This window comes from Cyprinodon variegatus, unplaced genomic scaffold (assembly GCF_000732505.1).
Source record: "Cyprinodon variegatus isolate N-32 unplaced genomic scaffold, C_variegatus-1.0 Scaffold514, whole genome shotgun sequence".
NCBI classification, from domain to species: domain Eukaryota; kingdom Metazoa; phylum Chordata; class Actinopteri; order Cyprinodontiformes; family Cyprinodontidae; genus Cyprinodon; species Cyprinodon variegatus.
The window spans coordinates 274593-286598 of NW_015150967.1; the positions used below are offsets into that span (position 1 = coordinate 274593).

Here is a 12006-nt window from a genome sequence, read left to right on the forward strand (position 1 = left end):
TATATTATAACATGCAGAAAAATAAATACTTAAAGAAATAAGTAATAAATAAATAAAGTTGAAGAATATAACGGACAATAAATAAACAAGGTAATTGTTACAAAGGCAAATAAACAAAGAACCTAATTAAAAGATATATATATATATATATATATATATTTATGTATCACTGCATAATTTTATTTCACCCTACATTTATTTGTTTATTGTATTTTTGTGGGGCAGTTAATTGTATGCTTATTTATTTTTGGAACATTTATTTATTTATGTATTTATTTTTAATTATGGCAGGATTGGTCCTCTATACTCTGTGTGTGTGTTGGAGTTAACGCAGATATAAGCCCCTGTCCGTTCCGCAGACACTTTGGTGCACCTCTCCAAAATTGTAGGAGGCTGCAGACAGGAGGCCTCTGATTGGTCAAATCTTCATCCGCCCTACACTATGCGTATTTTCTGTTCGGTACCTTGCTGGCTTGTTTTCTTTGTATGATCGCCATTGTGGAAAACAACTTGCGAAGATGTACTAGCTAGAAGAGCGAGGTACGCGATAACGCTGGGACCCTTTTTAAAAATTGGGTATAAATCAAAAATATCTGCGCCATACCTGCAACAAGCTCACTGCAACACTGCTGCGGGAGTATAACCAGCCCTTTAGCATGTCAGAACAGCATGCGCTGTCAGATCGGCATACATTGTGCTAATACGCATGTGCGCACATGTGCAACAGAGAATTATTCTCACATTGAATTTTAGCAGCATGTACCGACCTACAAAAACATGTTTATTTTCACTTTAAAAAAACAAAACCAGCTTTGATTAGACTGTTATTTCTTGGATGTTGAAACGGCCAGACATCATTGACGTTTCCGGGATGTTGAGAAAAGAAGCCTCTATATCTAAAACCATATCAGTCATTCAATAATAATTAAAATATGTCATGGGAGTGCAGGTGGTGCAGTGGTCAGTGCGCACTAACCATGTACAGAGGCCTTAGTTCAACCCGGGTTTGAATCCTACCTGTGGTCCTTTGCTGCATGTCTCTCCCCCTGTCATACCCCCCCTTCCTGTCAGCCTACTAACAGAAAAACAAGCCACTACTGCCATAAAAACTAAAAAAATCTATATGTTACTTAAGTAGTAAAAAACGTGTATGCAAAAATAGATTGGCCTGATAGACATGATTGGCCTTTAATTACCATGAAAACCGGCACTGAAGACTTAACATTTCAGGCTCATATTCAACTTGCATGTCCAGCTGAGAGGTCTGTAAATGTCTAATGATTTGATGCCAAAAATAACTGCAAAGGTTTGAAAGTAACTTTAATGTGATTCTATTTTTAAAATTGAAGACATTTTTATAATGATTCTTAACTGTGTGCTTATGTCATAGAGAAATACATTTTCATAAAAAGTAATGTTATAAAAAAGGAATTTATTTTTCTGGGTCATGTCGATATTCATTTCAAGCCACAGTGGAAAAAAATTGCTCTTATTAGATTTACTTCTACCCAAACCCTAAAAGTAAACAGTTAAAAGTGCAGAATTGCAGGAATGGTAAAAGTGACATAGCACTGGGCCATATCTATCCTGAAGCCAAATGAGAACTCGGAATGATGCGTCAATCACAGAACTGGCCACAGTCACAGAGAGATACTGAGAGTGAGAGTCCGACGAGCAAGGTGCCCAATGGCATATAACCTTGAGAAGGTCAACACAGTGCAAAACCCTCTGTATCAGCACTTTCACAATTACAAACAGACATGGGAAGGACAGGATGCACCTTAAACATGGCTGTTCGCATGTTGCCTCAGTGTTTTCTGAATGCAGAAATTTATTTTATTCAGCCAGCAAACAAAAAGTTTAAAAGCCCTCTACCACCTCCAAGATCAGGCATATTTATTCCCCTGTTGTCAAACAGAAGGTTTTGCCAGTTAGCACATCTTAAATTTTTGTCTAGCTGCAAGCAGATGAGTGAAGCTAAGGGTTCAGTTACCAAAGAGCAAGGTACTTCCCTGCCTAGTCTGCAGAAATGAAAACAGTGCTAAAGGCAGGGTGAATATTATATTAAGAGGACTCATGCAATGGCATTGCATGCTCATTCAGGAGGAATGAATCTTGCAAAGTCAATCACTCAATGAAGTCAGCTTGGTTTACTTTGATACCTATCATTATTTAGTAAAACGTCCCTCACATAGTCCCAGCTGGGTCATGAGTAACGGGGTTAATAATACAAAATGTGACTTGGTCAAGGGTACAAAATATCATACTTAATGAAAGAAAACAAAAATGGAAAATCTGTGTATCTAAATAAACTAAAACCATGTTTCAAATTAATTTTAGAACAATCTTCATAATTAATATGTTTTTTGTAATTATTTTTGTTGTGAGGTTAACTTACAAAAATAATTTCACAAAAAATATTTCCACAAATGTCATAAAGGAATAATTTAAATCTGTTAACAGCAGTGTTTCCTGATGACTTTTATAAGTCGTAATTAGTCGTGGTAACCATAATCAACAAGTAATTGACTTAAACTTAGAAAGACTTTATTGTAATTTTGCACACACATAGTGTATACAAAACGAAATTTCATTCAGTACAGATCTCAAGACATATCCATTTTTAAAGTGCAGCAGTGATCAAATGGAAACATAAGACTGATATGTGATTTACAGATTCAACATTCAGTGCTTTTAAAAAAAAACAACATTTTATACAACATTCAGTAGTCTAATGGGGAAGAAGCTGTTCTGGAATCTGCTGGACTTGCATTGGGTGCTACGAAGTCCATGGTAGGGGTGTGACCCTGCCCTCCCTGCCACCTTTTGGAACAAAACAGTTGTGAATTGATGCTTAAAGCTGAGATATCACAAATAAGTACAATACTGTCTGGATTAGTGTTGCACCAATACCGATACCAGTATCGGACGGGGCCCCGATGCTGCCCTAAAATGGTGGTATCGGTATCGGCGGGTACCAACAAATAGGGCACCGATACCATTTTGAGAGCCATAAGTTTATTCAACTATTGTCACCCACAACCCTGGTAGGCAATAATAAGTTCTACTGGATTCACTTTGTATTAGATTTTTTCCTGCTTTACAAAGGTAGGCAGCAGCTTGACAAAGCCATGATGGCAATTATTTTACATTATCATGGTATCGGTATCGGCCGATACTGCACAGCCAGGTATCGGTATCGGGGCCAAAAACTGGCATCGGCGCAACACTAGTCTGGATGTTAATATATTCCATACATCAGACTCTGAACATGTCTAAATTGTCTTGTAGCTTACTTTGCAACTTAACTCACAAAGTGAGTTAAGTTGTATACAAAACGAAATTTCAATTTTATACAAAGCAATTTTTTTTTTTTTAAAGATTCATACTTGTTTTTTTATATAGTTAAGGTTTTTCTAAAACGCCCTAGAGCAGGCTTACCCAAAGTCTGCCCTCGAGGGCCGCTGTCCTGCAAGATTTACAAGTTTCTCCGCTTCAGCACAGCTCATTTTGATTATTACAGTTCAGCCAAAGCCTGTGAATTAGCTGTCAATGGAAATCAAATGGAAATGGTAGGATAGCGGCCCTCGATGACGGTCTTTGGGCAAGCCTGTCCTAGAGTTAAGAGAGAATAGGTGTACAGTAAGCATCTATTCATTATCTAAACATACTTATCCATGCAGTTTTTATGCAACCCTGTAACCACCAATAGTCAGCGGTAGAGAAATAGTTCTCTTTATGCACAGGACAAACATCCATGCACACACAATCTTACTCCTAAGAAAAGTTTGGAGACAAGAGCCTTGCTTCTTGACTGTAGGAGGAAGCTGCAGTACACAGAAATAAACACTAAAGCTCTATGCAGAATTTGACCCCCTAGCTGCAGGGCAGCAGTCCAACAGTTCCAGCAACTACACCACTGGGTAACAACGTGGGCTAAGTGAAAACCTCATTGTAGAATTGAGTACCAGACTAAAACCAATAAATGTATCATTTATCATCAAAAATCTTGCAATGGAAAATGTGCGTTGAGCAGGATTCAGCCTGCCTGTCCCCGGAGGATATTTCCCTCTCAAAAATAGATCTGTGACACCATAAACATATGTGTACAGTGTGTATGTATACATACCTAAAGTATCTATGATCTCAGAACAGCAGCAGCTGCCCCCTATTCTTAATAGAGGTCGGCTGAATGACAAACATAAAAACACTAAACTTAATGAACATGCCAGGATGATCCCTGGCTGTGGAATATGCTTACATATACTTTGGAAAAACAAACAAAAAAAAAAGTTATTGCAGCTGATCTGTAGTTTTATAATTAATTATAGCATAATTCAGTACATGGAAAACTCTAAGTGGTTTACATGAATTTGATACTAAATTACAAGACAAATAAAAGCGCAATGAAAGCAAATAAAGAAACATGAATAACACAAATAAAACTGTTTGACCACATNTTTGATACTAAATTACAAGACAAATAAAAGCGCAATGAAAGCAAATAAAGAAACATGAATAACACAAATAAAACTGTTTGACCACATCCTTAAACTAATAATAACTCAGTTAGCAGTTTAACTTCTAAGGCAGTTCAAAACAAATAGTTTTTTAACTTTGACTTAAAAGAACTCAGGTTTTCAGCACTTTTACAGTCTTCTGGGAGTTTGTTCCAAAATAGTAAAGCGTAGGAACTAAATGCTGCTTCTCCATGTTGGGTTCTAGTTCTGGGTGTACAGAGTAAGCTGGAACTAGAAGAGCCGAGTGGTCTGGGAGGTTGATACACTAACAAATCTGTTATGTATTGAGGTGCTGATCCATTCAGTTATTTATAGACTAACAGAAGGATTTTAAAGTCTATTATCTGAGATACATGGAATCAGGGAAAGGATTTCAGAACCGGGCTGATGTGCTCTAATTTGTTAGTTCTAGTGAGAAGACAGAGTTTCAGATCAGCTGCAGGTGTCTGATGGACTTTTTAGGCAAACCTAGAAGACACTGTTGCAGTAATCAATCCTACTAAAGATAAATGTATGAATGATTTTTTTTTTTCTAGAGCCTGCTTGAACAATAATCCTTCAATCCTGGAAATATATTTCAGGTGATAAAAGGCTGACTTGGTAACTGACTTTATGTGCCTCTAAAGGTTCAGGTCTGAGTCCATAATGACACTAAGATTTCAGCCACATTCAGGGGTTTCTAGTTGTATAATCTGAAGCTGTGAGCTAGCTCTGGATCTCTCCTCCTTTAGTCCAAAGATTACTAACTCAGTTTTCTTTTTATTCAGTTGTAGACAATTTTGGTACATCCACATATTGATCTGTTGTAAGCATCTAGCCAAAGCTCTGATGGGTTCATAGCCCCCCCATGAATATGCAGTCCATTCAGTAGAAATGTATCTGAATATCGATGACGGCTGCATATTAATGAGCAGACCAAAACATTTTCCATACACTCGTCAGCTAAACTGAAAATGAAAAGCGCATTTCACCTTCTATGCTGATCAACCTTGCGTGTACAAACACGTTTGCACTTTATTTTAAGATGTACAACCTTTCTGAAGATCAGGCCCATTGAGTCTATTGACACAATAACTCAAGGTTCATGGATGGTGTTGTAGGATTTCTGTCTAAAAGGCAATATTTACATTAAAAGAAAGAATATGTGTGTTCATAGCTAGAGAAGAGTCTACTGCGCTTTAGGCTCAACTAAAATGATCTCCTTGTACTCATTTAACTAATTCATGATTTAATATTATCTTCATCCTTAAAAAGGTATATATATATATCTCAGGAATATTGTTAGTATCTTTACTTTGGGAGGATGGAACGTACTTTTATGAAGATGATTTCTGGGACACCTCATGTAAAGTCCAATAGAACATGCATTTGAAAATCCACATCACCCAAACTTTCGAAGCAAAGCTAACTTTAAGCCATGCTGACATATATCCAAAAATTATTTGTCCTGGTCTTATTTTTTTTAATACTTTGAGAGTTTTACGGACGTTACCCTGACAGACATTACATAATGTTTACAGCTGTTACTCTAAGCCATCACTCGCTTGCAAATCTGCCTTACATAATCTATTTGCTGGTAGTTTAATTATTGAACAGATACAGGTTATATTTTGTAATAGTTTTTGTGACTTTGAGTGCCAAATTAGTTGTTTTTGACACTCCAATGGCCGTTCCGACAGAGAATGCATTTAAATATTCCTATTAGTGGTAACATTACTAGTCTGGTTTTGTACATTGTTTTTAGCTTCCTTGACAGGTAGAATGTTGTTCTCTACTTTATTTGATGCGCAAGAGCACCAGCTAATGTTAGCTAGCTGTATGAGTGACAGATCGAAAATTAGGGGCTACTTGTTCATAACGTTGAATCAGACTCATAAGCCCTGAATCCTCTTTTAATCGACTATCAGGCTTACCTGCTATCTTATCTATAGATGTTGCAAAAAGTGAAATGTAAGGGCATTGCTCACTTAAAAGGGGAGTTGGACACTGAAACTGTTGGGCTCTTCAGCTTTTAATCGAAGTGGGTTTTTTCTGTTCTCCCTGCTGGCCTCTTGGAAGAGGTTTCGAAGCATCCAATGCAGGGCCAGCAGATTTTGCAACAGCTTCTTCCCCACTGCCGTTAGACTACTGAATGTTCAATAAAACAGGGAAGAAAAAAAAGGGCTGAATGTTTTAAAAATTTTAAAACATATTTCATTCTTGGGTCTACATTTGATCACCATATTTACATTTTATCACTGCTACACTTTAAGAAATGGAAATGTCTTGAGAGCTGTACTGAACGAAATTTCGTTTTGTATACACATTTTTGTGTATCATTCTTTTTAGATACCTCAAACCCTGCCCTACAAAATTATATTACATGTCAGCCTAACCCTTAAAAAGTGTTGGAGGTTGAAATGCTTGTCCATGTCTGTAACATCCACAATGCTGGGCATTTCTTTTCTCAAAATCCAAGTATTCAAATTTTATATTGCAGGCTTATCTTTATCCCAATAACTGTAACCAATATATATATATTTTTGATTCAAATCAGTGCCTTGTCAGTGCTGAGCTCATTTTCCAATGATCTCACTGAATGTAACATCCATAAAACTACAATTGCCCAGATTATAGTTTTCCAGCTTTTTAAAGATTATAGTTTTTCTTAATCAACATCTGCATATGGGTCTGAGGTGTAATTGCACCAGGAAATATATATAAAAATAGCAAATCATTGTTAGAATGAGCTGTTATCTCCAATTTCCATCCAGAAAGTTTGTAGTCTGGCAGCTTTAGAAAGGACATTTATACAACAATAAGACTGAAAAATGTATATATCTACAACTTGTACAAAAGATTCACTAACAATGAAGAAATAAAGTTTTATTTTTTTTATATCTGACTAATATTCTATGTTCTGTGGCTGTTTATTTCATTTGTAGGGAACATCTTTGTGGTTAGCCTGGCTGTAGCAGACCTCGTCGTGGCCATCTACCCATATCCTTTGGTCCTCACCTCCATTTTCCACAACGGATGGAACCTTGGTTATGTCCACTGCCAGATCAGTGGCTTTCTCATGGGTGTCAGCGTCATTGGTTCCATCTTCAATATCACCGGAATCGCTATCAACAGATACTGTTACATCTGTCACAGCCTCAAATACGACAAACTTTACAGTGACAAAAACTCTGTCTGTTATGTGATTTTGATATGGATGCTGACTGTGGTTGCCATTGTGCCAAACCTGTTTGTGGGTTCCCTCCAGTATGATCCACGAGTTTATTCCTGCACCTTCGAGCAGTCAGCCAGCTCAGCGTACACAATCGCAGTGGTATTTTTCCACTTTATATTGCCCATTATGATTGTCACCTACTGCTACCTGCGTATTTGGATATTGGTTATACAGGTACGGAGACGGGTCAAGCCAGACATCCGACCCAAACTAACACCGAATGATGTCAGAAACTTTGTCACAATGTTTGTGGTGTTTGTGCTCTTTGCTGTTTGCTGGGCACCACTTAACTTCATTGGCCTGGCTGTAGCAATCAATCCAGAGGTTGTTGTTCCCCTCATCCCGGAGTGGTTATTTGTGGCCAGCTACTTCATGGCTTACTTCAACAGCTGCCTTAATGCCATTGTATATGGTGTGTTAAACCAGAATTTTCGGCGGGAGTACAAACGTATTGTGGTGTCAGTGTGTACAGCCCGCATTTTCTTTCAAGACAGTTCCAATGACGCAGGAGAGAGACTCAAAAGTAAACCATCACCTCTCATGACCAACAACAACCAGGTTAAGGTGGAATCTGTCTGAACCGAAACTCAGAGACTGGATCTTTTATGCTGGATTTAATTTGCCCTATTTTTTAGACTAACTGACAAATATAAACACAAACAGGCTTCTTTCCTCTGGGCTGTCAAGACTGTCACATTGTAAGGTGCTAAATGACCTCCAAAACAATCACAGTAAAAACTTGGGTTTATGTATTGTTTTTATACACTTGGAGTTCTTGTAGAAAGTAAATTATGACTTTTTGCATTTTCTGTTTGGATTGGTGGTATTAATGTAACGTTCACTATATTATTATCGATTTTGTTTGTATAAATATATACATATATACATACATATACATACATATGGACATATACATATATATTAGGGCCACAACAAATTTTGCAAATCGATAAAACTGTTGATTATTTTTAAAATTATTTGATTAATAATTGGATAGCCAAAGGTTCCTTAAAGGATATTTTTCACGAAAATAAACCAGGTGAAACTAAAACTTTTCCTCTTGTGGAGTTCTGGATTGAACATACTGACAGAAGAAAAAAAAATGTATATCTTAAATCCAACATGTTTATGAAGTTTTTTTTACAACTTTGATACAATTACTGCTCTAAGTATGTTGCTCTCTAAGTTAAATGAATGTTTTAAAGTCTCTATACTCCAGTTAACAGTTAATCGATTGCTACTTGATTATTGACTATTATTTTAATAATGGATTAATCACAATTAATTCAATTAATTGTTTCAGCTCATATATATATATATATATATATATATATATATATATATATATATATATATATATGTAATTTACTTTATTATTTTAACTCTGCTTTAGCTAAGGATATGAAAGTTTTAGGTTGTCTTTAGGTAATGTTTTGGGTGCTTCATAATTACACATAAGCACAGAGTACAAACTTCTGGGTCAAAAGATAAATGGAATGTTGATCAGTATTGGCTTTGGATGGGCATCAATATGCAACACAAAGAAAGTGAGGACAAAAAAAAACTACTTTACAGCAGGTTGGAGAAAAGCAATGTTATTCGTAAGCAGTCAATGTTGCATTGTCTCATCATCTGTGTAGTTCAAGTCAAATATCACTGGTTGACAAGACGGTGTCTCTTGGATAAACTCGAGCTTCCTCCTTCCCTATGTAGAGTGAAAGAGGACAAAATAAATAGGTGCAAATGTATTCTGAAATAAATGTCCACTGAAATTATTTAATGGATTATTAAACTTATTGAAGTTATTTTCAACTTTTTCAGCAAAAATATGGACAATAAAGTAATAAAGAATAAAGGGAAAAGTTACCTTGTCTTTCTCAGCGAGAAGCAGTCATACAGATTTCTGGGTTTCTATAGAAGTGTCACTTTTCCATCCCACTAAGTTTGAAAAGTGAAGTTAACAGTTTGAAAAAAATGAATGATGAGTCTGCTGAGCAGGCACCATTAAATAAATGAATACAGAGAGAAATGGTTAAATGTAAATGAATGTATTCATTTAAAATATACTATTTTTATTTAGGGTCAATTAAAAGGGTTATTTCATTATTTAAGGGTACATTTAATAAATTGATCTTACAGTACATTTAAAACTTAATGGTACATTTAATCCTTTAATTTTATATTTCATAATCTAATGATCAAGTGTTTAATAATGAATAAATTTATTCATTCTATAATAATGCAAATATTTTTATTTCAGGAAATATTTATTTACTTATTTTTTTTGTCCTTCTTTAACTCTCACTATCCCCCAGTGGAAGGCAGAAAGTAGTTTTCTTAGAGATGAAGTATACATCGGTCTGGCAACTATGTCCAAAAATCCCACCCAGACAATAAGGAGAGCTGTTTGGGCAGGTCAGCCTTCTCCTTTTGCACATATCAACATTATAACCCTCAGATAAACAAAAGCAAGACAACTACAGCTAGGTAGAAATAACAAAACTGTATTGTCATGCAATTGGAAAGTAGCTTTATCTTTATATTTGATTTTATTATTTTCATGTCTGTGACAATGTCTAAGAGAAATACAAAGGAACGATTGTGGTAAACACAAAGTATTTGGACTTCCCTTAAAGAGACATTTTGTACGTTTTTACTGTAAAATAACTTTAAAATTGCCTTTTTATTTGACCTTTTACATCTAAAACATCATTTGATGAGCAGACTGAAATCTTAGTAGTTCAGCGCTGATGCATTTATAAACCAGTAGCCTGTTTTCCCTGAATGTAGTTTGGGTTGGATGTTCCCACGCTGTTCTGCAGATGTTACATCAAGCGTGTCCAAGTTACATGGGTCCAACCTGGCAAACAATCGAAGATTTTGTGGATAATCAGCCACTGGAATCCAGCTCAACTCAGCCACCAATAGTAATGAAATGTAAGGTTAAAAAGGTAATATAAAAAAACAAAACCTCGTCAAGTATGAGCATAAGTACGAGAAGGAGAATAAGAGTGCTGCAGTTCTGTTTTTTGTGCACAGGTTGCATTATCATTACAAAACTCCATAATGCCACTTTAAATGTGATATAGGCATTTCTACAGTAATTATTTAATCAAATGTATAATGCAATTAATCAAAATTATCAGTTTCAAAAAATGAATCAGATTCTAAATTAATTGAAAGTAATTTTATGCAATAATATTATTTCTAGTTTTTTATCGTTGCTTAGCACCTATGTAACAGTTCACTTCTGTCTGTTTGTCTGTATGTCTGTATATTTGTGTGTAGAGTTGAGTGTGTGTATGTAAAATCACAACTTCCCATGGAATATTCCACTTTGTGTACTTGCAGGGACCAATCAGCTGGTCCCCAAAGTACCTTTTTACTAGACTGGGCGAATCCATGAGTAAAAGGCAAACTTTTGTCATTCTTTAATCAAAAATTTTTTTTCTTCTATTATCTTTGATACATATGTAAAACTTTAGAACTATGACACAACATTATATAGAATAATTTAGCAAAAAGAATAAATTAAATAGCTTAAATGATCTTCAGAGTCTTTAAAGTAGCTTGCCTTCATTTTGATTACTGCTTTGCACACATTTGACATTCTGTAGGTTAGCCTCCTTAAATAGTAAAGAAATGGTTTTCCAATTATATTTTAAAGGATTTTCTAGAGGTATTAATAAAAATAAACAATTGAATGACAATGTATGTCCAAAGTTTTGACTGTTAGTTTGTGTTTTTATTTATGTATGGCCCTGCAGTTAGGGTCAGAATAAAATAAACTGTGGCCAACATTTTCTCATGTTTGCAGAAAAAAAATACAACTATGAATTTAGCTAATTTGAATAATGCTATTTGTGACACAGTACTACTTGAGAACAGGCAGTATGGGTTTCTGCTGTGTCTTGTTATACCTTACAATGTTGTTCCTTATTTTAGGTGTAATATAAAAAAACTATCAAGAGATATTTCTCTACAACCTGTAAACGAATTATATTGTATGCATGAATATGAAAAAATAAACTGTGCATATGCAAAATAAAACAATTTTCTATGAGCTTCTGGTTCGCATATTTGCTTTACCAATTTTGCTTTACCAAATTTTTCTTCCAAAAACCCCTTTATGATTTGTTTTTATTGATCATTTTTTTTTAGATCAACCTTCCAACTTTCAAAAACCCACAAATTTTTAACCTGACTCCGCCAGATAGATTTGCTCCGCATATCCATCTGGAAACCTTCCGTTGAAGTAATTTTGGGAAGGGG

At 35.4% G+C, this 12006-nt stretch overlaps 1 protein-coding gene across 1 annotated transcript in view; it reads left to right on the plus strand.

The window, feature by feature from the left end:
• The window catches only part of mtnr1a (melatonin receptor 1A), a 54627-nt gene extending 45879 nt beyond the window's left edge, over positions 1-8748 (plus strand). The window contains exon 2 of the mRNA XM_015390798.1: positions 7445-8748. Coding sequence (XP_015246284.1) covers positions 7445-8313 — 869 coding nt within the window. The 3' untranslated portion in view covers positions 8314-8748. The remainder of the gene's footprint in view (positions 1-7444) is intronic.
• Positions 8749-12006: the final 3258 nt, after the last annotated feature.